Here is a 27,755-nt window from a genome sequence, read left to right as displayed (position 1 = left end):
GTTATCAGAGGTGTTTTTTTGCCGGCCCTGGTAACTGGTCACTTACTGCTACCTGAGTGAAGGTTCTTACCTTGCCTCATGGCAGGAGCTGCCCTGGGGGAGCCACTGGGGCCTCTTTGGAGGCACAGATCTTCCCTGCTAAAGGGTTGTGGTTGCCTTGGGCTGGTAAACATAATGTACAATATTTCTAGCCTACTTCTTTAGTTAAGCATTAGTTCTCCTTTAAGTCTTTTCCACTTTCCTTGCCTTGCTGGATGCCTTCTCAGAATTTTCCCCACTCATCCCCTAGTCTTAAATTTTTCTGACCATGGACTTTTCTACACTCCTTTTCTAATGAATTCCCTTTTGTTACAGTGGAGAGAGAGAACCATGACCCTCCCAGCAATAATTGATTAGTGGATGCTTCTTTAATAAACAAGTTGCTGCTAATAATCAAATGCCACTACATCTGAAAAATGTTCCTGTTTTTATCTGTTCAATCAATGACACCTATTTTGTTAAATAAAATTCACCCTCAGAATCTTAGTTTTGATATTGTTTTCTCTTTTCCCTGTAATAATAACATAGTGGATTTCAAAGAATAACTGACTTAGTGGAGTTCAGGCAAGATTTCCTTCTCTTCTGAACTCTACCTAATAGACTGTCTCCTTGTCTGTTTTCTTGTCTATTCTCTGTATAGGATAAGGACAAGGATAACTTAAGGTTGCCACACACATGGCGATTTTCGATCTTTTGTGAGACCATTGGTCGCACGAAAGATCGTTCAGTCCGCCACTAACGTTCAGGGCTGAAACGGCAGATAAGGAGGTAGAAACAATAGGATTTTTACCTCCTTCTGCAGATTCAGCCCTGAAGCCAGATTTTGCTCAGGCGCCTTCTATGGCACCCGATCAAAATCTTTTAACTGGCCCAATCGGCGAGTCGACCAATATCAGCAGCATCCTGCAATATCCGTCAACTCGCCAACTTGCCATGCACGCACCGAATATCATACGAAACGAGGTTTCGTACGATATTATCGGTGCGTGTATGGCCAGCTTTACTTCCGGAAACTTATCAGGAATTTTATGATGTCTTTAACAAGAAGGGTGCAGCCACATTGCCTCCACTCTATATATAACTGTCCCAATGACCTCCTTCCTGGAGCTCCAAATCCACTTGATCGCATTTATCTTTTGTCTGATCTTTTTTGTCGAATCACTTTGCCCCTCTATTGAACTTACTTTAAAAACACATACCACATAATGCCACTGTCTGGGTGGTGATAAAAATTGGCGACAATTCTGGCAATAATCTTTAGTAAACCTTGGGAGACTTATGTAGCATGAATGTGATAATAAGTGATAATATACATGTGCACCAGAAAATCTGTAATAACACAGGGGCTCTCATTTTATAAACCTGTTCTTGCGTTTTTTCTGGCACAGGTCATTATCGCTGTCTATTACACCTTTAGGGACAATTTAAGAATGCTCAAGCCTTCTGGATCAAGCATTTGGTTACTAAAACCATTCGAGAGTTCCTAAACTCTTGTGTGGTTTCTTCATTTAAATACCTTGCCTTTCTGTTGATTGGGTTTATTTCCCTGACAAAAAAAAAATAAAAAACTCGGCAGGTTTTAGCTGCCAAGCTTTTTATTTTTTTGAAAAACCCATTTAGGGAAAAAAAAGCCTGACTGGAAGGCCAAAGTATTTAAATAAAGTTCTGACTTTTACTTCTACACTTTATCCTGTTACATTTTGAAATGCATTATTTCCTGTCAGGTGATCTCTGAGGGAGCACATAGACCAACACTAAATGGTGTCTTAAAGTAAAAGATGAATATATATTCCAGTTTGGTAAGACTGTCAAGATCTACAGAACTAAATACTCACATAAGCAGCTAGTTCTGTGCAATATTAAAGGGATGTAAAGTCAAAATCTGAACTCAGTGTTTATATATAGCACTAAGATAGGAAAGCATTACAACAGATGTTGTTCTAAATAAATGAGATAACAAAGCAGTTAAAACAGGGTTAAAACACAGCTAAATGGAGCTCTGTACTCCTCAGTGTCTGCAGCAGAATGAGGGGTGGGTGTGACTCTGTACTCATGTTTCACTTTCTTATCAGTGCCTGACTTGCTCTTATCAGCTACTGACCAATGATAATCCAGTAAACAAAATCATGTATTTTTTTTCAAGTCTAGTATAGGACAGTCCCTGCTTTTGTTCATTTTTAAGTCTAGTACACCTCTAGTACCAGCTTTTTTCAAATCAGGACAACCACTGGCCCTGTAGCTCTCAGGAGCTGTGATCAGAACACATTTTAGGGGAATAGCATACAAAACAGAGCTGTCAGCCTTTCGGAAGTTACCCAATTTTGCAATCACAGTAAGAAATTAGTGACGGCCTCCATAGTGTTTGCGCATGTGCAGGTAGCAGTTTTTCGGTGTCATCAGGGCATTTACACATGCCTATGTACATGCAGTCACTTCCAGGGACCAGGAAAACTTTTCACTGCTGGTGCGCCAGTGCAGAATCCCCTGGCTACCATTCACTAAGAGGTTGGGGATCAGGACTGGGTAGTATCTACTCTCCAATTCATTATACAGGTGTAAAGCGAGGCTGAAATCAGGGCTCTGCACAGAAGTTCTTTCAACATCGGCAAACATACATATTTTGTAGAGACATTGCTTTGTGAATAGGGGCATTATTGTGCTGAAATGAGAAAGGTCCTTCTCCATGCTGTTGGCACATAGTTGTAAATACAGAATTGTCATGAATGTCATTGAACCGTGTAGTGTTATGGTTCTCTTTCACTGGAACCAGAAACCTTGGGCGAACAATAAAAAAAAAGACCAAGATCATTATTCTTTCTTCACTGAACTTTACAGTGGGTATTATTATCAGATTCCCAGAATGTCAATTGCGATTAGTCACTAGAGCTGCCATTCATCCAGTATTTTACTGTCTTAGCTACAGGCCAATGTTATTTCTATGGATGACAGTAAGCTTTTTATAATATTAGTAGGGTTTGAAGAGTCGGACTATGGTCTAAGGCAGGAGCTCCAACCTTTCTTACTTGTGAGCCACAGTCTTGGAGAGCAACACAAGCATCACAAAAGTTTATGGAGGAGCCAAATAAGGGCTAAGATTGGCTATTAGGGAGCCTCTATGCACATTATCAGCTTACAGGAGACTTTATTTGGGAGTAAATCTTGTTTTTATTCAACCAAAACTTGCCCCCAAGTCAGGAATTCAAAAATAACTACCTGGTTTGAGAGCAACATCCAAGGGGTTGGTGAGCAACATGTTGCCCCACTGGTTGGGGATCACTGATCTAATGTTTTCTTGTGCGCTCCTGGCGCCCTAGTACGACACTGCTCTTGGGCATATAGTGTGTCCATAATTCCAACACGCAAAGAATTCATCCAAAATTACTTTTATGGAATTCAGAATGGAATAAAGCATTTCCATACACTGAGCAAAAGGCTTGTGTTCCACCATCAGATTTTATGTTCCAATGTTTTTATAGGTACTGATAAAAAGTTACATATCCCTTTCAGATTATATTATTATTTTCAGTGAACAGGTAAACCAGTCAGTGGCCATCTGATAACTAGTCACTAAACAGTGCACTAATAAAAAAATAAAGGGCAATAATAAAGTTAAAAAGATTTTTTCAACATTGATAACTTTTTTACTTTCAAATATCAAGTTTGTCTCACTACACTACAAAAAGAAAAATGCAAAACTAGCGGCCCTCCATCTGTGATCTGCAACCCCCACAACTCTCTAAATGTCAGGCAACAAGCTGACTGCCCCTTTAACGTGCCTGTGCTGTGAGCCCCAAGGCGGGGAGGGTGTGGCCATGACCGAGACATCTGATCCTATTTACATAAATATCACCTCCCTCCCCACAGACGTGATCATTCATCGACCCCGCTGGCAGGGAGGGAGAGGGGAAAAGTTTGCGGGACTTGGAAAGTTCGTGAGTGGAGCCGAGCGGGGAGATGGATGCACTCAAGTCTGCGGGAAGGGCGATCATTAGGAGTCCGAGTATTGCCAAGCAGAGTTGGGGAGGAGGCAAACATAAGAGTAAGTGTGGCGGGGAGCATTGCCATTCTGTGCCTATTAGCTTACTCTCACTCCGACCTGTTGGAGTACTAAGCCGTACAGGACTTGGAATGCTGGGAGTATTCGTTCCTCGGCAGGTTGGCTAAGCCGCTGCTATAGATAGAACAACCCATATGGTTCCCATTAGACGCAAGGGCAGAATTCCTCTCCCGCCCCAGGCTAATAACACAGGATACGTGTATGTCTCACCCAGGTCCCTGCTGTTTGGACAGGGAGTTTAGCTCTGTTGCGTGAGTAAACATAACTCTGTGTAAGGCCTGTCTTGTCCTGTAGGGACTCCGTCTGTTTGTTCCAACGTCCCAGCCGGCAAGGTAGTGTATCCAATGGCTCCTTTAACTCCTTTCCTTGCCAGTACAATAGGTGTTATTGTGCCATATCTGCTGTGAGGCATGTTCTCTGTCTGCTACTGTGCTCTGTTACTTGCACAGAATGCCTTGTGTATCTGGGGGTCAGTGCCATAGTTGTGCCACCCCTCTCCCCTGCCAAAATCACATGTGCATGTAGCCATACTGCTCACTGCCCAACAGGGCTGCCTGGCATGTAGTGTGGGCCTGTGACTGGCACTGCTCTTCTCTCCATGTCAGGCATCTGTATTAGCTGCATAGTTGGAAACAATGAATTATTCTTCTTGTCACTTAGTTCTTTTGTCCCCAGGATGCCATACCATGTGGGCACAAACAAATATTTCTGGATTTGAAAATGCAGCATCCTGGGATGTGGCCTCTAAGGGGCACATTTACTTATCCACAAATGCGTGTTCCTTCGATGGGGCCAATCGTATTTTCTGCGACTTTTTTCACGCTTGCGCAACTTTTGTATTTTCAGCGTGAAAAAATCAGATTGGTTTTGCCGCTGTTTATAATAGTTTGGTACGAAAATTTTGCGACTTTTGGATCGTCAATATGATATTATCGTGACTAATACAATTTTTTTGTAAGCATTTACGTGATATTTGCGATCTTCAGAAATTTTCGTTTCCAATCCGAATTTTTCCCATTCGGGATTCGAACTCGTGTTTTGATAAATCTGCCCCTAAGTCTTAAAATATTTCTTCTTATAGTACATTTAAAGTTAATAGGGCAGTATGTGTTGCCTCATTGATACATGAACACCAGGTGAAGGCCTATGTATGTTTGCAGTCATACCCCAACTAAACATACCCACTTTTAAGGTTTTCCTGTATTTTATCCTCCAGTTCTAATGCCATTCAGTGGCTGCATTTCCTGGCTTTTACACTGCCTGGTCCCTTGTTTGTTTCCTGTAAATGTTACTTTTTTGTCAGACTATTTACCTTTTTAAGGAACAGTTCAGTGTTACCCAGTTTTATTTTTACATAAAAACTGCTCATTTAAGCAGTTTTTTTGCAGTCTACACTATTTTCTTTGGTCCCCACATAATTCAGCTTTTACTGTATTAGTTTATGTAAATCCTGTTGCTCATTTTGCTTATTATGAAATATATATTTGTTCCTCCTGGTACAGGTGGAATAGTGCTCAATACCTGGATTTTTTTGCACAAAATAGTAGCTGGAGTGCAGGCTTTATTAGCCAGGGATGTCAAACCTGAGCCTGTCTGGCTTTTGTGTACTTATGTTCTGTGAGAATCCTCCGTTGTGAGGTGGCCATTAGCTGCAACCCTGTGGAATCCGTTTATAAGTCCTTCAACTCCCAACTTGTTATGGCACCACTGAATCCAGGTGCCCAAAATTGCTTCCGACTCCACAGCCCTGCTGATTGCAACTACCTGTGAATAAGGTTACCTAAACACTATTCTGGGACAGGTCTAATAAATGCATGTTTTGGGGCTGGACAGATTGCGTTTAAGGTAAATTGCAATCAGTGCAGCTCTCCATCTCTATTTTCTGGACTTGTAACCTTACTAGTGGCAGCCATCAAATGTTGTGACCCACTATAGGCAGCTTCACAGTTAACCTAAATGGAAATCACTGTTCTGTTGGTACGTAGCCAACAAGTATTGGCAAACATGTTGGGGCCATGCACCCTGCTAGGGTGTCAGCTGAGATACTATGGGAAGGACTGCAGGCTGTATTCTCCTGATAATGCTTGGTTGTGGAATGCTGAACCAGCAGTCTCCATTGCTACCCACTAGGCAGTGTAGGCTTAATATGCAGACTTTTTTTTTTTTTTTGACCAAATATCTGTTGCAATACCAAAGTACTGTAGCTCTGCTTACAGTTACTCAGTGCTGACTACCAGGCACAACAGAACCTTTAACCACCTGTGGTGTAATTATTTATTGAAATAATTTTTGGAATGGCAGAAACATAGCTGCAGCACAACCAGACTCAAATGTAATGCTCTGGCAACTTCAGAATGTGTGCACGTATAGTACAGGCTTACCCCACCACCAGTGGGTGCTATTTAAAAGCTTGGGTATGTGTATAAAGCTTTCCTGGTTCTTACTGAAGTTTATTGCCTGCTGCTGATCTCTGCATGTGATCGGCCAAGTGCTAACTTTGCATTTCAATATAGCATAAAGGAAACATTTGTTACACAATGTTTGTAAGGTCTTATAACTGTTGTAAGACAACAAATGTTGAACATCCCCTTTAAGTCTGTGGTGGGACTAAAGGTGGCCATACACAGGCAGATTTCAGCTGCCAATTCAAGTCCTTCAGACTGTTTTGACAGCTTGTCTGCCTGAGTACGGGGGCCTCCCTGACAGGGCAAACAAGCATTATTGCTAGTGCCAATCTAGCCAAAATTGCTGTGGTTGTGTTGCATTATAAACGTTGACTAAAAATACCGCAAGACTGGTGCTGTGAGAACTGGTGCAAATGCAGCTTCTCTAAGTGCAACATTGTTGTACAGGTATAGGACCCATTATCCAGAATGCTCGGGACCAAGGGTATTCCAGATAAGGGGTCTTTCCGTAATTTGGATCTTAACACCTTAAGTCTACTAAAAAATCAATAAAACATTAATTAAACCCAATAGGATTGTTTTGCATCCAATAAGGATTATTTATATCTTAGTTGGGATCAATTCCAAGGTACCGTTTTATTTCTACATGGAAAAAGGGAATCGGTTTTACAATTCTGAATTATTTGATTATAATGGAGTCTATGGGAGACGGGCTTTCCGTAATTCGGAGCTTTCTGGATAATGGGTTTCCGGATAAGGGGTCCGATACCTGTATTTCTGTATACTATATCTGTTTTCTAACACATAGAATAATATGTAAAGTTATGTGCACCTCCAAAGACAAACTTGAGTTTATTAGATGCCTTTTGTATGCCCTTTAAAACCGCACTTAGGCAGGGGCTCCTCAGTGATGTCTAATATACTGATATTCAGTATGTACATTATATACTCGCATAGTTTTTTTATAAAGCTGATTTAGCATAATGAAACTTTTAGTGACAAAGTGTAATTTCTCACATCTAAGTTGCAAGGCAGAGAAGCCTTTCCCTAGTGTGGAGCAGGCTGGATCGGGCTCTGCAGCTGTTTCTGGTCTCCTAGCATTAGCTGTTGGGCGAAGCTAAGCTGACAGCTGGGGATCTGCACAGTGAATTTCCTGCTGTTGAGTAAGCTCTTTTTATGCCAGTGATTTTGTGGGTTGGACCGGTGGATTTCCAGATTTCTTTGTGAAATGACTGACATGAAACAGAACATTAGATTTTCTGTCCGTTTGTTCAGGAGACTGGATATGCTATGCAGCAAACTCTGATGTTCAAAACTTGTCTTATCTAACTTTAAAAATGCAGTAGTAAAACATACTCTGGGTAGATGTTATTTTGTCTTGGTTAATTTGTTTTAGCCATAATTTTTGTATTCAGGCAAGTACTAAATCATCCTCAGGAGGATTCAGGAGTTTGGGGAAAATGGAAAAACGATCATCTGAACAAAACAGGGTCAGGTTTAGTTTTCCACAGCTGTAAAGTTACCTGGGTTTGGAGCCTGTTCACCTAAATCCCAAAACAAATCCTGTAATCAGGCCATTCTTTCTCATGGTACTCCTTAAAGGACATGTTAACCCCAACAAATCATTTTTTGCCTAATAAAAGAAAACCTAATTCTAAGCAACTTTCCAATCTGAATTTATTAGTGCTTTAAAAGTTATTTGTAAATGTAATTTCTATAGAAAGCAGCATTTGCTGAACTCCTGGTTGTTACTTGTTAAACAATGTTGCAAGTGCCACGCTCCTCCAGCAAGGCAGGTCTGTAAAATCTGTTGGCTTGTGTTACATTGTTTCAAACACCGGAGCCACCAGGGCAGAGAATAGAAAGGACAGGCAGCCGCTGTTTTTATTAGCAGTTATATACACAAATAACTCAAAAACCATTACACATATGTAATGAATGTATATTGCAAAGTTGCTTAGAGACATGTTTTATGTTATTGGGCAAAAAGTATTTTTGGGGTTGACATGTCCTTTAAAGCACCATAAATCTCACCCAAAAACCATGCAGTGGCTTGCCTGCTGTCTGCCTGCAAGTATTAACTTTTAATGTCATGGATTCTATACCAGAGCAGGGTTTAGTATGTATCTAGTTACACATTTGCTAGCCCTAATGTGCGATGATAAATAGCATTGCAGGCACTATCAAGAATAATGTTTTTATTTCACTGAATACCTGCACTGACTAATGCATTTAAATAACGGTGATTAGGCTGTGGTCTTAACTCACCCAAGGAAAGGAATTTCAGGCATGCAGCACCACAATAATTGGAGCTTATACTTCAGTCTGGGGTTCTCCTCTTATGATATAGAGCTGGCAGCAAACAGAACGGTACCAGTCTGCACCTTCTGACTGGCACCAAGAAGTAAACATTTTAACTTAACCTTTTTTAAAAGAATCAAGATTAAATATGACCTTTTTATAATTGAGTGTGATCTTAAGGGTGCCACAGCCATGTGACCTGTGCTCTAATAAACTTCACACTTTTACCACCACCCCCAGCAGCCAATCAACAGAACAATGGGAAGGTAGCAACATAGCAGCTGCCAGTAGGTATCAGAATATCACTCAATAGTAAGAAATCCTCCAGCCTGCCAGCTCCCTCTTGCCTACCCCTAGTCCCTTGTCATTGCACAGTGGGGGTTTAGGGCAAGGTGGCCAACCGGGTTGCCTAGTGTGCCCAGTCAGGTTGGCCTTTTTTTCTTACAGCAGTGGCCTTACACACAGTTGGGCAAATTTAGATAGTGTATGCCCTTCCTAGTGCATTTCCAGGGTAGAACTTAACAAAAGCACAATATGTTCCAAAAAATGGCTAGAGCTGAAGTGAAGGTTTTTAGTCTTATTTGAAAGTTACATGAAATACCATACACAGGGTGAGTCTATGTTTAGAACACAGGTGGTACTCAAAGTAGAAAGAGTCACTGCAGCCCGTCATTTAGTGAAATGCTAGTCATGTAATTGGTATATAGATATGCAGCTTGTAACTAGTGGCTTAAATACAATGTACATGGGAGCATTAGGACACCACTTAAGCCATTTGAAATATGTTGGCAGAGTTGACATCCTGTGTGCCATAGGCCTAAAAGATTGCTGAAAACTACAGAGCTAATAAAAATAAGACATCTGCTAATTTATGAAATACCAAAGTCAAAAATCCTGAAGGAATCTCAGCAGTATTACATGATGACTTTCCTGGCTTCTGGAGACAAATTATTCTAGCTTTGCCTTTATAAGTCAAGGCCCAGGACTTCTACTTCAAAGAAGACTTATTTTTATGCCTCCAGCACATGGGTTTATTGGCTCAGAAACAAAATCTTTCATTTGTAGTGTTGTTGGCCTTTTAGGGCTCTGGCACACGGGGGAGATTAGTCGCCCGCGATAAAACTCCCTGTTCGCGGGCGACTAATCTCCCCGAGATGCCTACCCCTGCCATCCCACCGGCGAACATGTAAGTCGCCGGCGGGATGGCAGACGCGGCGGGGCGATTTCCGAAAATCACCGAAAAAGACTCGCGAGTCTTTTTCGGCGATTTGCGCGAAATCGCCCCGCCGCGTCTGCCATCCCGCCGGCGACTTACATGTTCGCCGGTGGGATGGCAGGGGTAGGCAACTCGGGGAGATTAGTCGCCCGCGAACAGGGAGTTAATCGCGGGCGACTAATCTCCCCCGTGTGCCAGAGCCCTTAGAGATTGGGAAGAGCTTTTTGCTGCTTAGGTGAACTTTGAAGGTGTCAGTGGAGTTAAAATATAATTTGCGATCATGCTCATACCAGTTACATATATATAATTTTTTTTTTTTTTTTTTATATTACAAACTGCTCATGCTTTGGCTAAGAAGGATCATGAGCCGACTTTTTCTGTCACCGAGTATAATAAGCACACTTACTTAAGGTACTAACATGATGGAAGAGCTTGAGAGAAGCTGCACAAGGGCAGGGCATGCATCAGTGTATGTAGTGACTTAGTGCAGTCAACAGTAAGATAGGTTGAAAAAGACACATGTCCATCAAGTTGAACATTTTATGTCTAAGAAAAACCTGCTCAATCACCTGAGACAGAAGTTGACTGTACTAGATAACTACATACAAGATGCATGCCCTGCCCTTGTGCAGCTTCTATCAAGCTTTTTCACTAGACCTGTTCCCATAGGGCCTAAAACTAAAGCATGAATCTGTCCCCTCTTCCAATCTGGCACCATATTTTCCTCTATTTTGCAATCATTCCTCATTGGGAAGGCAAAATCCTTGTCAGAGTCAAACAAGCTGAATTCAAAACAATTTATGGTGTGTTTATTTCATTCAGAGAATTCTATGCAGCCTTAACATTTATATATCTTTTTTGTTTTATGTAGAACTGCCAGAAAACTGGACTGATACCAGAGAAACTCTCTTAGAAGGAATGTTATTCCATTTGAAATATTTGGGGATGACACTAGTGGAACAACCAAAAGGGGAAGAGCTGTCAGCAACTGCTGTGAAAAGAATCGTGGCAACTGTAAGTTTTGCAAAATGATTTCTTTTTTTAGTGATTTAATGGAGGTTCGGGTTAGGATATCTAACTTGGGTTGCATGTTAGTGCTAAGACAAAACACACAATGTCATGTTTGGGTTGTTGAATACATTTCACCATACATTAAGGGAGCTTAGGCATTATGTTTACTTGGAAGAAGATTTTGTAGTTGCATTAAAACTCTGCATTTACAAGTATAACTAACTACTTTTAAATACCCCTCAGCTCATTTTAAAAAAATGAGCGGTTCCTGGGAGACACTTGCTTAAGATTGACTTTGTGTTATATGGTGTTTTTGTATCCCTTAATACCACCTCCTAACCTGTTTTAACCTGAACATGGATTTTATGCTGTAGACTGCAAGTACGTTCTTGAATTTGCATTGTTTTGTTTATTTGCAGTAGAAATCATAGGCAGTTATGTTGTAGACTCAAGACAAGGCAAAAGGCTTTCATTCAACTTTGCTGCTGCTGCTCTTTTTGAACATGCCCCAGAACTCATCTCCATTGGAATCACTGGAAAGGCTTTGCAAAAAGGCTCAAGCTTGTACTTGATCCTAGCTAACTAACATTTGGATCACCAAATGTAAAACACATTACATTCAGTGATTGAATGTTACTGAAGGGCAAAGGTGTTTACAGAGGATTTGTCACTCTCAGAACGCAGATTTCCCATGGGCAACAAATTTCCTAGACTGTTATTCCCTAAAGCTAGATAGCTTGCTGGGTTTTTGAAATGTAGTTTTGCCAGTAGGATGTATATAGATGTATGTAAAAAAAAAAAAAAAAAAATTTTTTTTTTTTCCCTCTTTCTCAAGGCCAAAGCAAGTGGCAAGAAACTGCAGAAAGTTATTCTGAAAGTATCACCACGTGGAATCATTTTGTATGACCTTGCAAGTAACCAGCTGATTGAGAATGTTTCAATATACAGGTGAGGTGAATTAGGTGCAAAATGTATTTGTTTCTGTTACAGGGAAACAGATGGAGATGATGGCTCTTGAGGCCACCTTCTATTATGTCTTTTACTTGGCCAGGTTCCCTAGAAGTAACAGCAGGGTACATGCATTGTAAATGTGTGTTATTTCTGTTTTATCGTTATTCAATGACTAACTCAGAAACTCAAGCCTTTCATGTTAACACGAAAGCTGTTGTCTGGCTATTAGGTTTAAGGCGAAAAATGCTTGCCGAAAATACGCGCCATACACCCCTACCTGTGCCTGCATCCGAATGAATGGAATACACTCGGGTGCAGGCACATGTAGCAGATATCCGCATAAAAACATGAGAGAATGCAAAGTCTCACATTTTTACGTGTATCTGCTACATGTGCCTGCACCCAAGTGTATTCCATTCATTCGGGTGCAGGCAGGTAGAGTGTATGGTGCGTATTTCCAGCAAGTGTTTTACGGCTTGCTGAAAATATACGCCATACGCACAGTGTGGCATTAGCCTAATGTCTTCTGGATCCTTTGTTGCATCTATTGCATTTTGGCACTAATTCTATTCATAAATGCTTGCATGAATTCTACCTGTGTGGTTACAGGGATTGATTATGCTGCAGGGAAATATTTTCTTTCTGTTTTAAGAATCTGTGCTGATTATAAACATAAGTTATTTCTCCTCTGCAGGATATCATATTGCACAGCTGATAAAATGCATGACAAAGTTTTTGCCTATATTGCTCAGAGCCAGCAGAATGAAACCTTGGAGTGCCATGCATTTCTCTGCACAAAGCGGAAAATGGTTGGTATCTGTCTGTTTACTTATATTCAGAGTGACAAAGGGGCATTAGTCCTTTCTACCTCTCAGTTGCATTATTTGTTGCACAATCCTGGATCTACCAATGCTGCCATGCGAAGAGGGAAATACGTCTTGTTTCGATATGAAATTCTACAGCTGGTTTAAAAAAAAAAAAAAAGTTGACAGAGGAAAACAATTTATGGCTCAGAAGTGGGACAAAGGTTTTGGCACTCTGCTAAGCTGAAACATGGCCTTTTCCAAACCAACAGGATTAATGTTTTTGGTGGGGGGATTTATTGAACTAATGTTCAATATAGGATGTGGCTAAAAATCATATCCTATATATTTCCTGCATGCCGCACATGCTTATATATACAGCAGCACTAGAGCATGTGAGTTTAGGAAGCAACACACAAAATATATTGCAGAAAGTGAGGTTATCTCACTCTTTATAACTCTTAATGAAAATAAGCAAAGGGACAAATTTGAGCCACCAATAACCTGAACTGAAGTGACCTCAAACAACAAATCTAGCCTATTTTGAGCTGCTGGCCTTGGAATACTTGGTTATATATTGCAGTGTGTTTAAAAAATCTGTATCTATGGTTGCTGCATTACAAATCAAATCATGTTTCGATAATATGCTGGAAATTGTAGTCTGTCAGTATGTGTTGAGCAGTACTGCTGAGGAAGGTGTAAATCCCACTTAATAACTGCTCATTGTGTAGTTTTTCATAACTCTTTGGGGTCTATGATGAATTACTGATTTGCTTCGGCCAAAACGAACACTGGCCAAGAGTTCTCTGCATACTTCTAATCATTTTGCCCTATAATTATAATTCCCTAACTGTAAATCCCTACAAGGCTTGTGTAACAGTGTGACCCCTGCCTTCAGTAGTATGTATGAAAGGGGGGGGCGGGGCTGTAAATAAAATGTATTATAAATAAAAAATTTTTTTTTCTTCTCAGGCACAAGCAGTCACATTAACGGTGGCTCAGGCTTTCAAGGTAGCATTTGAGTTTTGGCAAGTATCCAGAGAGAGTAAGTACAGCTGAGAGATTGTATATTTTATTTTTTGATGGCCAGTTCTGTTTTTTATTTTTATTTTTTTATATGGAAGTCCTATGTGCATTCAGAGATGCAAGAAACCCTCTGTATTTTTGCTTGCACAAAGCATTGGCCTTTTAGAACATCAGTAACATTCCATTTCATTTTTGCACTTCACTTTTTGTGGGTCTATACGCTTACCACTGTTGCAGCTAGGGGGGCTAGGCAGCCTGTATACAACAATTAGGTGTTAAATGTCAAGTCAAAGATAATGTGTAAGGAATTACAATTTTATTATTTTTTTTTTTTATTTAGAGTATTGCCTTCAGTGGTGTTTTGGCAAAAAAATTATGCAGGAAGAAACCTGTTGAGAACTATGTAAAAGCTCATCCCACGCTAAAGAAGCCTCGGCTGGTTTGCCTCATGGGCGAAGACAGATGGGGTGTTTATTTGCCACAACTTTTAAACAACTCCCAGTCACAGCGACTTTTAGTCGTGGCAAATAACCTTCGTGCAAAATTTACGAGTCACCACAGCCAAGTGGTACAAGACACTGCAACTTTTTAGCTTGTTGATTAGTTGCAGCAACTAATTGCCCCATCTGTCTTTGCTTTGAAATGTTAATGTGTATAGAATGTCCTATTAATAGCAATTTTGCATTTTGGCTTCATTATTTTATATTTATAGATTTTGTATTTGCCTTCCTCTTCTACATCTAGCTTGCTTTCAAAAGAGGGTCACTGATCCCAGCAGCTAAAAACTGCGATCTTACAGTTTTATTACTGTTACAGGTATGTGGTCCATTATCCAGAAACCCATTATCCAGAAAGTTCTGAATTACGGGAAGGTCCTCTCCAATACTCCATTTTAATCAAATAATTCAAAAATTGAAAACATTTTCCATTTTCTCTGTAGTAATAAAACAGTACCTTATACTTAATCCCAATTAAAGATATACTTAATCATTCTTGATGGTAAAACAATCCTTTTGGGTTTATTTGAAGTCTTGAATACTGAATAAAATTAAAGAATGCAAATCTAAACCGGAAAACCCCAGGTCTTGAGTATTCTGGATAACTGATCCCATACCTGATCTTTTTATTACTTATCTTTCTATTCGTTGTCTCTCCTGCTCATATTCCAGTCTCTCATTCAATTCACTGCCTGGTTGGCAAGGTAAACCAAATCCTAGTAAGCAGACAGCTGCTAAAATAGCTTTAACTTTAATTAAGGAAAAAAACCTTAATCATTTGACCTTCATGCAGTGTGTCCCGAGTATCTAGATGAGCAATTTTATCCAATTTATTGTATTGCCTCCCTCAGATAAGGAAAAGAGAGAGAAATCTGGTTCAGATGGGGAGGGAGCAAGTAGTTCTCAATCTGATGGCTCCTCAAGTATCACCAGCCTTAAAGCATCAGGTATTGGCAGAAAAATCAAACGTTTATTTCTTTTGTTGTCCCAGCTGTTAGGTGCTATGTATTCTACATATTCTAGCTTGTGGGGTGTTTTTTACCTAAAATGTAATAACTTGTCAGTCTACACAATTCTAAGACTTTTACAGAACTCTTAGTAATATGCAGCCGTTCATATACTTGCACTGAAATTGCAGAGTATTCTAACTCAGCCACTCATACTTGCAAGCATATTAATGGAAGTGCTCCTGCAAGCAGTTTTACCCAGTTTTGTGTGTGGGCAATCATAGCAACTGCTGGCATATTCTAATTTTTAAAAAGTGCAAGAGCATTTAGGCGCACATAAGCAGTTTGCTGCAGTGTATTTGTCATGTGATTCACCACAGGGGAGTTAGTAAAGGAACGTCCTGTGCAATTAAGGTATAAGTCTTAACTTTCCAGCCCGCCACCCATGCAAATCCCATTCCTAAATGGTGTATACCAGTAACATAATTTAACCTTCAAAAATTATTGCCCTAAAGAGTCTGATATGAATTGCTTTGGTTCACTTGCAAAAGCCGAGGGGACAAGGTGAGGGAGGGGATCCATGCTTTGGGTTGCTAAGAAATGCTGGGGACTAGTTTTGTCTAAGTATCATGTAATTTTATTTCATGTAAAATTAAGTATGTTTAAAAAAGTTTGGAATAAGCTCATGTCAAACTGTGGAACAATGGTATCCATCTAACCCGTATTCTGTTGTCACCTCCTAAATAGCATCTGCAAACCTTTTGGATTTGGAAGACTGTGCCAAAGCTTTTGATGCATTAAATGCCAGTGACAATCATATTGAAGATCTATTTAGGCAAAATGAGTCCAATGAAAACAACAATATTGTGTGGGTAAGTGTTGGCTTTCTCCCAATATATAATCAAATTGTGTTTGACACACCTTGTGCTTTTGTATTATAGTACTCTTATGGGTTGTATGTTAACTGTGGTATTTAATAATTCATTGGTCTAAGTTGCTACACTCTAACACAGGGGTGGGCAAACTTTTTGGCTCACGGGCCACATTTACTCACTCACCCCCGGGCCGGACCGGGCCAGGGTGGGCCCCCTTCTCTCTTTAATTCCGGCGCGCCAATGACACCAAGTCTCGCGTGATGAGACTTGGCGTCGTCAGCGGGCCGGATTAAAAAGGCAAAGGGGCCGGATGTGGCCTGCGGGCCGTAGTTTGCCCACCCCTGCTCTAACACATACTGATACCAGCACTGGCTTGTGTAAAATGGCCCAAGTGTGTTTGTGTTTTTTTTTTTTTTTGTTTTTTTTTAAATGATTATATGACTATGAAGATTTTCATTCATCCAGGTCATGGTATATCTAGTATAAAAAATAAATCTAAAGAAACTGGACTAGTTAAGTAATCAATTGTCTTCAATGATTACTTAACTAGTCCAGTTGCTTTAGATTTATTTATACTAGATATTTCAGGTGAGGTTCAGTGGCAAGCTTGGTATTCTAGTATGCTAATTTATTTCTAGCTCTTTATGTAACTGCTTCAAAGGCATCACTTCTATCTTAGCTGCTGTATTCTATTCGGTGTGCCAGCTAAAATAGAATAAATGTACCCAGCTGTTGTATTCTATTCTGTGTGCCAGCTGAGTACATTTATTAGAGCTGTGCTATCCCTACACCTGCAGAATATATGCTGGCTAATCACATTGTGATAAACCGAACTTGGCTAAAGTCACGCATGTGCCGTTTAGGACCTGGTAAAAGGGAGTAAAAAGAAGACTAATTACTTAAAAGGTAACCAGCAGTCACTGTCACTGTGTATTTATAAAAATCCATTAAACTGTAGTGGATTTTTAATATAATAATACAAAGTGTACTCCTTTTATCGTACATCTATTTATATACTTACATTTGTTTGTGAATTCCTCAACATTTGCCATCATGCTGTAAGTCACTGACCAGTTTACAGTGTTGTAATTGTGTGATCCCAGTGTAAACCAGCAATTGCAGGGCACCAATGACACAGCATGGCAAAGTTGTTTTCAGAAGGAAAAAAACACTTAGGCTTAGGCAATTTTTGCACAGCCAAACAAGGTGGGTTTTTTTTTTTGGCTTTTTTTTTATGGCTGGTTTTAAATGACTTGTATAGATAAGAACATCAGATGCAATCCTTGATGCTTTGTTTTAAACCGAGTGCAACTTCAAAATAAATTGTTTGTGTTCCTCCCCTTTACAATCTAGGCATTGGATGATGGACTAGATGAGGCTTTTTCAAGGTAATATAATGAATACCTATAATACCATAATAATCTTGCTCTTAATGTAGCAACACTTTTATATTTTGGGGTTTAAGTACCCAGTTGAGATATTCCGTTTAAAATATACCTTGGTATGCATAAGACTGCATCTTTTCTATCTGGGGATCACATCTTGGGCATAAATGATATTACGTTCCAATATTGGCCACAAAACAATCTAACAAATTCTGCATTATAGCAAAGCTTGGTAACTACAGGAAGTACTTGAGGACATCATTATGCAAATTGAAATTTCCAAGCTTTGCCTCATCTGTAGTTGCAGTTAATGTCCTGAGAACATAAACTGAAGGGCCGCTAATGCTATTTGGTGATGCTAGGACTCCCTTCTCGAACAGTGATAAATCTCTGTTTTGAATAAATAAGCTTCAAATATACCCTGATATATAACTGATGCTTGTTTTGCACTTGCCGGAAAAGGGAGGGGGGAATTTGCAAATATATTGGGTTTTTATTTATTTTTGTTCTGAAATTCTTCATTTATATATTGGGTTTTAAAAAGAGAGTAGTAATATTATGATTTTATAGACTTCTTATCTTTGCACCTTTTGCCTTTATAAATGGCTTTTCATGATATAACAGATTATTGTGGATTTTCCCAGGCTTGCAGAATCCAGAACCAACCCTCAAGTGCTTGATATCGGACTGACTGCAAATGACCTTCAGTCTGAAGAGTGCTTGTCTCCTTCCAGCTGGGATAAGTTGGAGTTGAACCCTGCCGAAGCAGATGAACTATTTATGTTCTGACCTTTCTGAAGCTACCTGCCAATTTTCAGTGCAATAGTCCTACCATCAGGCTCCTGTCAGTGTTTCAAGAACAAATGTAATTGCTGAGAAGCTGTACACCTTGACGTGGGATTTGAAAACCAAAGCATTACCTTAAGACACTTTATTACCTTGTTCTTCAAAAACTAAAGGAAAAGATGCATGTGTTAGATAAACCATGTGTGTTTCTTGAATCTTACATTCTGGAGCAAGACCCAGACACCACCAGGTTATATTTTGGGGGTACAGAGTCTTCAAGAATTCTTGGGAACATGGATTTTGTTTGTGGAAAGTTGTTACTTTTTTACTTTTTGTACAAAATACTGGATAGATTCTCCATGTTCTAAAGGCCCCTTTTTCCATATCTTTCATTAAATGAACTATTTGTTTAACTACCATAAGATATTTGGCTGTGGCATAGTGTGTTTATAAAACTTACAATTCGCAAGTTTATTCACATTGGTGTTCCAATCCCTAAAGCACCATGCGGTATCAATAAAGTATAGGGTTCTAGCACCATTTCTGCCATTTTTGCACATCTGCTGTTGTGTAGGGATGCTCATTGGCTATGAAACACTAGATTTTTCTTAGTCAAACTGGTTGCTTTGTGACCTTCATTATTGTACTCTTAACACTTACATATTTACTGGATTTTACACAAATAATTAAAGCACTTTTTCCCATAGAGGATTTTCCCCTCACTCACAAAAATGTTATATATTAGGTCATAACACTAACCTAGCCTATCTATCTTATCTATAAATTGATTCCTCTGTAGTCTAAAGTATTGCCAGCTTTTCAGATTACTAGCTTGCTTTTCAGCTACATACCATTCAAACAAGACTATGGTGGCAACTTGTTATATTGTAAATCAAGGGGCTGCACAGTATTATGAAAAAATATGCATTTTTGTCTGCACCAGAATTGACAATCTTTTTGTAAGAGATATGTACCCCATATTTTGTTAGTATGTCTGAATTATTTTCCCAAAATACTCTTTTTAAATGTATCCTCAATGTGTGAATTAACTTGTTAATGTTTTTTTTTTTTTGGCTATTATATCTAAAGTGGGTATTTAAGGGTGATATTAATGTTCCTTAGTGCATTTTAAACTTGTATGGAATTTTGTTGGATGCTAAGTTTTTTTTTTTTTTTTTTTTTTTTTCATGTCTGAAAGTATTTGATAGTCTTGTTCTCAAGTAAATCTGACACTTGTTAAGGAGTATTATATCTACTTATCGACATCTAGTCTGTGTTTATAAGCACTGCCTACTGCTATTCAATATGGCTGCAGGCCGAGCTCTGACTGCAGGAGGCATTGTTTTCCTAGGTAGAATTACCAGGTCCTATTTCCTATAGGAATTTTGGAACCAAAGGAACTGCTGTTATACTCATGCTTTGCTTGACCGCTTTAAACCGCATGGTGATTCTGTTTAGACAGAAAGCTATATTTTTAATGGAGGTGAAATCATACAAATTTTGGAAAACTAGACCTTAAATGGTTGTAAATTGTCCACCACGTCTTTTAATTAACATGCAAATCATTTTAACAGCCATTAAATGTGCAGTAGTGTTTCATGAAAATGCCAGCATGCAGACTGCACAATGTGAATATTTCTATCATTTGTAGCCACTGAATACACCCAGGCCTCCCACCTTGTGACTTCTGATTGGTTGATGTATATTCTAATCCTGCCACCGGAAAATGAAAGTTAGTGGGTATCTGAAGCAGTATCTCACATGGAGCCCTTGGCAATCTGGAGGTTTTTTTTTTTTTTTTTTTTTTTTTTTTTTAAATCTTAAACACGTAGTAAAAGATTTGGCCTTCCCTGCTATGTCATCAGAAGAGGAGCAAAAACACTTTATGGTATTTACACATAAGGAAGCAGATTTCACAAGTAATGCTAAGCTATAGGGTTTAAGCAGTAACGGACTCTATTTTAAAAGCACAGGTAAACAAACAGAACTTGTGTATGAAAGATAGAGGGCTACAGATTGGTTATCCATGTGTAAATCATCACCACTCTAACAACCTTTGTATCCTTAAAAAAAAAAATAAAAATCAAGGTTTCTGTTAACTATGCCTATAAAACCTGGAAGTAAAACGATGATGTTAAACCGCGCACGGGGATTTTTTTTTTTTTTTTTTTATCATAGCTTCCAGATATCCATAAATTCTGCTGTACTGTAAATATTGGCAATATTTAAAATGCTATTGACAATGTATCTGAAACCAGAATAAAATATTCATGGTTTAACGTCCAATGAACTGTGTTCTTCTGTTTCACAGCAGTCTTCTCCATTGTGATACATGTGAAAAGAATATTGCGTATGCCTAATACTGCATATATTGCTAAATATGCAGAAGCTTGCATTAAGGATGCAATATGTGCTGTCGCAAATGTAACTTGTCTAAAGGGGAACTTGAACAACATTTTATCCGTAATGAAAAAGTTATGCTAAGCATACAGTAAAGCTTTTAATATGGTTTTGTAAATAACCTGTTTTAGCAGTTTTTTTGTTTTTTTTTTTCTGCACTGTTGGGTCTGACTTTTTTTTTTTTTTTTTCTCCTCCAAGAGCACAAATCAGTGGGGATGAAATAATTAGGATGAAAATGTTATACCTTTTATGGTTTGAATCTGTGCCAGCCCAGGGCAATGACAGCTATTTATCAGTGATGATCCAGGGGTGCCTCCAGTAGTTCCCCCATCTTTACGTGCTCTGGGCTTTTCACTTACCTGAGCTTAAGGACTAACTCACAATATACAAAGTGTATGTATCTCTTCCTGGGGTATGTGCATATTGTGCAGTCCCTCCTCCATTATGTTTGGTTCCAGTGTCTAAACCAAATGAGTTGATTTTCTTCTGATATGCCCACCTAAGGTGGGTGATAATGGGATAATTTTATCTTTAAATCATACAAAGACACATAGAGGAGCCATCAGATCAAAAACTGCATCCAGATATTGGCTGGGGAGGCCCATTGGAGGTTTCCATAAATGACCAGATAAGCTGTCAAATCGGTCTAAACTCTAAGGGCTCTGGCACACGGGGAGACTAGTCGCGGGCGACTAGTCTCCCCATGTGCCAGAGGCCTAAAGGACTCCAATCAGCAGCTTAAATCTCCTCGTATATGGCCACCTTTATATTCTACTTTCACGCAAAGACCAAACCATTTTCCCACTGAAAGATTGATCTATGGTAATTTATTTTGTTCAGTTGTAGTAACACAGAAACTGGCATCATACATAAAGGGTTAAACACTGATCACACTGTAAAGAGAAACTGCTTTGGGGATCCATTGTTCATTTCCATGTAATGGCAGGTAGAAAAACAAGAAAATAGATCTTCTGAATCTCATATGTTTCCAAAGCTTCCTAAATTAAGACGGCCTAATGCTTGCTAATATTCGCAATGTATGGTCTGGGGTTTTTTGTTTTTTTTTTCTTTTCCAAAGCAACAGTTCATTATATATGAGAATTCCATCTCTCCCTTTATGAAATAGAATGGTCACCTGTAAATGTAATTATTTTGCATTTATGGTAGCTAGAGTTACAGTTGCCAAGAACCATCTCTAATTATGGCCACGCTTACATTATGCCCAAGGGAAGACTACACAGATTTCAAAGCCACTACATTTTTAAATTGGTTAACAACGCCTATTATATCCCAAGCTAAAGTGAAGCACCATCGTTCTCGCTACAGTTGGTTTTCTTTATGGAAAGAAGAACTTATACAATGTGACTGTATGCCCACTGATGCTTTTGAACATCACAATAAAACATCAGAATCAAGAATGGCAACCCTCCAGGCCTATCCTTTCTGCCTCCACTCCCCTGTTTCTCTGTGAATATGAGCAGAGTTAATGCATTAAAGAGATCTAAAGCATCAGTGTACTAGAACTCACTTCCTCTGGTAACATGTTACTACAGTACTAACTGTTGGAAAAGTGCAGATATCAGAATGTAAGTATCTACAATACAAGTCTTTTTCTTCTAATCCTAGAAAGAGCAATTTACCAATTATTTGGGGGGAAAAAAAAAAAAACACGGACCCCCAGCTAATAGGGCTAAAGATGCCCATACACTCACATGGAACATATTTCAGGGTGGAAACGCAAAAGCACCGTACATACTCGGGTATAAGCCGAGTTGTCCAGAACCAAAAATGTGCTTAAAAAGTCACCCTAAGCTTATACTCGAGTCGGCGGCGCTGGCATTCTTTGCTTGGGAGATTCAGTGCTTTGCTCACACTAGCTGCTTATGAGAAGTTCTAGGTATCGGGCACAGCCTTCCAGATGGGGGTGAGTAATATTATTTTAGGCTCCAACTCCATGCTGTTTATGTATTTAACCTAGCCCTATAGTAAAACCTGCTTTTGTCTGCAGCTGTAGCATTTTTTTCTTTCCCTGAAGTTATCAGCAGTGCCATAACTCTTCAAGGCAGGAGGGTCAAAGGGTGCTCCATCCACCTTTCCCTAATCTGCAGCTGCCAACCTTATATATTTATGTAGAGTGTCCTTTTATTAATTACCGTATATATATATACTCAAGTATAAGCCGATCCAAATATAAGCCAAGGTACCTAATTTTACCTAAGAAAAGTGGAAAAACTTATTGACTCGAGTAGAAGCCTAGGGTGGGAAATGCAGCAACTACTGCTAAGTTTCAATAATCAAAATAAAAACCAATAAAATGAGGCATCAGTGGGGTATATGTTTTTCAATATTTATTTAAAAGAAAAACAGTAAACTTGTTCTGTAAGTGGGGAAGAGGGTCAACAAAAACAATATAGTATCAACAATGATACCTTAAAGGAGAAGGAAAGGCTAATAAAGAGTTAATCTCAAGCTGCAGGCATACCTTCAGTTCTCTCAATAGTGCCCTTAAGTCTCCCCATATTTCTCCTGTTCAGAAGATCGGAAACCAAACATTCCCCTCGAGTCAATACGTTTTTCCAGTTTTCTTAGGTAGAATTAGGTACCTCGGCTTATATTCGGATCGGCTTATACTCGAGTATATACGGTAAGCATTTTCTTGCTAACGCAAGTTCCTGTCAGTGCATTTAATGCAAGTGAATGGGTGAGGATCTGTTCAGAACTAGGGTTTTTTCATCCTGTACTTCTATACAAGCAGAGAAACAGCGTCATGGGCCATGTGCCTAAGACATGCAATATCTAATCAACCAATATAATTTTTTTATGATTAGAAAATGCCTTTATGTAGCAGAATTAAATATTCTCTCTTACCTTTGGTTAACTGATGTGATAGTTTCTCTGCAGAGATTAGAAAAAGACAGTGATATACAACTATGGGTTCACCTGACTGGGTGCAGAGGACCTCTTTTCTTTGTCTGTATGAATTTTGTGGTCACAGCCTCATTGCACCCCCATCTAATGATTTAAAAGTTGTGAGCACAACTTTCCCTTTTTGCTATACTTTATACAGGAGCAGTGGCCAGCTCAATGTTGTATCCCTCCCATCTGTAGTCAGGTGATCCCAGTGGTGGCCACTTAAAAGGGAAGCCATTGGGGAGTTTTACCATTGAAAGCAGGTAAAACTCAGTCCCTGTATAAAATGTATAATGAAGCAGTAGAACTCTTAATAAATCAGATAACAGTGAGTGTGGGACTGGCCAGAGGGGATAATGTAGTTGGCCAGCTTGAAGTATATTGCGTTACATGGACAAACAATCCCTGTTTTGCTTATAGGGGAGGGCATTTCTTGATAGCTTAAAGCAGTGCTGTCCAACTTCTGCAGTGCCGAGGGCCGGAATTTCTCTAGCATACATATTGGAGGGCCGCTAATGAAAGCCGGTTTTGACCACTCCCCCTTTTAAACCACACCCGCTTCAAACCACACCCATGTTATCACAAGAGCTTTTAAGACCATGCCCACATTAATATCAGACTTCATTCAAATGTGAAAGAATTATATTATGTCATATTAAGACATACCCTTAAATTTATATGCCTCTTCCTCCCATGTGGGTATCACAGCAACCCCCAGTACATAATTAAACACCTTAGGGACCATTTAATGGCTATATCCAACTGCTAACAAACTCCCAGAATAAACCCTTGCCAGGTTCACCTCCCACAGGCAGCATAGGGCAGGCAGAATATGACACACACAGGTAGTATAGGGCACGCAGAGTATGGCACACATAGGCAGCATAGGGCAGGAAGAGTATGGCACACACAGACAGCATAGGGCAGGAAGAGTATGGCACACAAAGGCAGTACTCTGCCTGCCCTATGTTGCCTGAGTGTGCCATACTCTGCCTGGCCTACTCTGTGTGTGCCATACTCTACCTGCCCTATGCTTCCTATGTGCCATACTCTGTCTGCCCTACCCTGCCTGTGTGTCATACACACAGGCAGCATAGGGCAGGTAATACATCCAGTGACACAATGCTGGCACTGCTCCTACTGTCTGAGGTGTGAACAGGTAAACAATGTGGGTGATTACAGCCTGAGCCTGAGGTGTGAACACTGCAGGGGGTGAACAATGCAGAAACTAAAAGGTGTGAACAGTACAGGGGATTAAATGTTTAAACAATACAGGGGGATTACAGCCTGAATATGAGGTGAGAGCAATGCAGGGGGCAGTTAATCTCAGTACTGATACCATTTAAATCTTACACAATAGTAAGCCATCAAAGCAGCCAGACAGGTGGGGGGCCACACAGAGGGGGGTCGAGGGCCGCACGCGGCCCGCGGGCCGCCAGTTGGACAGCACTGGCTTAATGCACAGCATAATTTAGTATCAGAGCATGTCCTAAATAACCTCTTTGACCATATAACAATAAAATATAAAGAAATGCAAGAAGGCTATTTCCTTCACCTATGCCACCCACACTCCTGGGTTTCACATTCCTTCTGTGACAAACGCTGCCACCCCCCTCTTAGCTAGTGTGTAGGTGAATAGTGGGAACACTTAAGAAGCCGTCATGTTTAAAAATAACAATTTGCCCTTTAATAAAAGGAAAATGTTCCTTAAGAGATTTTTCCTGTAAAGAGAGTGCAGTTAATGAATCCATCCAGCCTGCCACTCTGCATTAAGAACCTTCTCTGCTGGAGGTAACAGGATTTGTAGTCTAATGACAGCTAAGTGGGCTAGCACCTCAGTATAAATTGGGGAAGCATTTTTACAGCAAATTCACAGAACACAATCCCCCACACACACAATTTATATATGCAAAAAAAAAAAGTTTCAAAATTGCTTATTACCACTGCACAAAATGGAACATAATGGAGAAACAGCATATTGCTAGTTTTCAGCTATTGTAAATAGTGTTTGCTACAAGAATCTTGTTAGTGAAAAAATGCACTGAGGTTTATATTTTCTCTGCTATGTCTTCTGGGCTAAATGTGCGGTTTATTGATTTAGCCCTGGGGGTGGACCCTCTATACATTCTAGCCAGCCTGTTTCCAAATCATGATGTAGGCAGAGCTGCCTACAGCTAAACAATAAACAAGGGTCCCTATGCTCCAGCCAGGGTACCTCATCACTGCTAATGGATCCCACCTGTTCTCTGAGACCCAGTGAGGTTTGCAGCAGCAAAACAAAAACATGTTTTTTAGATCCAGTGCTGGAGTTGGAGGCTCTGGACACAGCTTGTACAGAGAATGAGCAAGGACCCAAGTGGTAAATGCATAGGCTTTCACTCAAGTCCTTTGACTTCTTTCTATCTCTTTACAGACCATTAGCTTGTATTGTTGGAATTATTAACAGTACATATGATTAATATTCATAATGACATTGTATAATAAACATACCTTGCATTCCGCAATTATATTATATCTTGTCATGGCCTTCTGAGAGTTGTAGGACAATTTAATCTGACTTGCCTCAATAAACTTCAAGCAAACCAATTTGTTCAAGCAAACCAATTAGTCTGACTCGGCACTGCATCACCTCCTCCAGCAAAAGTGTGAACAAACTCATTGAGTGTTATGATATTATTTTGTTCTTGTTGAAACATTCTCAGTGCCAAGTAGAATAATGAGAGTCAGATCAAGGATCAGAGATTTAAATTGGGCTCTCTGTGTTCCATGTAACGTGAGTCAGAAGGACAAAGAGATGCATCTGTTCCCTGGCAACAAAAAATAATGATAAGCAAACAACCACTTGACCCAACAATCTGCCACTTTCCAACTTTCTGGGGAAAAAAACAGACACTATCTGATCATCATTGACCCTTTTATATTCAGCACATGTTGCCTTTGTTTCCATTGTTCCAGACGCTGCCACCGAACAACCGTTCCATAAATCTAGTAGTCAGGGCTGTAACAGTTTCTTTTTCTTTTCAACAAACCAGAATTCATAGTAAGACCTCATGCCTTGACACAACTATTTGTCTTAACCAAAAATGTGTCCCTTCTGTGCTTTCCTGAATCTCACTGTAGACAAGCCTGTCTTATGCAGCCATCCCTTATTTCCTCCAATCTATGCTGACAAGGATAGAGTTCTCACTATATATGCCCTGAGGCTAGGAATAAACCACTGCAGTGTGGGATTTTTGCAAGAGATTACAGCAACCTCCAAAATCACTGACATACACCAAAAAATTTTAAACCATTTGTTATTCCACAAAGTGGGAGATATTTAACTGGTACATATATGTATATTATTAATGTAGCCTTAGTGTTTGCATTCTCTCAGCATCAGTGCAATTTAAGATTCATTTATCAATATAATCACAATATCAATATCTGGTAGCACAACGCAATTCAGCCCTCGTATTCACTACCCCACTCAAGTGTCTCTTTATTGTCATGATATGTCTTGAGCCAAAAGGCCCTTTATGTGAATTGCAGCTAGTTCCTGCTTGAAGCCATTTCTTAAGCATGTGCTACTATGCTTTTTGGGGTGAATTAATTTCATAGCAAATCCCAACTCAGTGGGTGGCTTGTTACCGATTTGGAATGCTTTCCAACCTCATTACACCCACTTCACATTTACACACCCTAAAGCAGCAGAATCATGCCTTTTTGCACCCCATAAAAATGTTCATAACATTATTTTTGTATTGAAATTATATAGCGCCAACATATTCTGCAGGGCTTTACAGAGACTATACCTTGATCACATCAGTCCTTGCTCAGTGTAGCTTACAATCTATGGTCCCATCACATTCAAGCCTCATTATGATTATTTTAATTGGGGTTTGTAAATTTTTGGACTGTGGGATAATGTATCTATCTTCCTATAACCCTGGCAGTTTAAATCACCCATAAATGCTGATGTACTGCACAAACTTTGAGGCAATTTCACTGGAAAATGTGCTAGGATCGCAAAGACACCTAATCTATCAAAGATCTCAGTTTATACACTCTGTTGTTTTTCATAGTAGGGGTATTTCTATCTCAAAATGTATGTAAGGTACACAGACTAATTAATAAAATGTTCTGGGACAGACAAATACAAACTA

At 39.6% G+C, this 27,755-nt stretch overlaps 1 protein-coding gene across 1 annotated transcript; it reads left to right on the top strand.

The window, feature by feature from the left end:
- The first annotated feature begins 3,934 nt into the window (after nt 1-3,934).
- Nucleotides 3,935-18,721, top strand: ldlrap1 (low density lipoprotein receptor adaptor protein 1). Its single transcript, NM_001017114.2, is given in 9 exon segments — nt 3,935-4,078; nt 10,890-11,032; nt 11,865-11,977; nt 12,675-12,789; nt 13,756-13,828; nt 15,158-15,253; nt 16,001-16,125; nt 17,482-17,516; nt 18,158-18,721. Coding segments are annotated over 9 exon segments (930 nt in total). The 5' UTR covers nt 3,935-3,993; the 3' UTR covers nt 18,303-18,721.
- The last annotated feature ends 9,034 nt before the right edge of the window (nt 18,722-27,755 follow it).

This window comes from Xenopus tropicalis, chromosome 2, assembly GCF_000004195.4.
Source record: "Xenopus tropicalis strain Nigerian chromosome 2, UCB_Xtro_10.0, whole genome shotgun sequence".
Lineage (NCBI taxonomy): Eukaryota > Metazoa > Chordata > Amphibia > Anura > Pipidae > Xenopus > Xenopus tropicalis.
The sequence above is the reverse complement of the archived record's forward strand: the minus strand, read 5'-3'. Positions and strand labels throughout refer to the sequence as shown.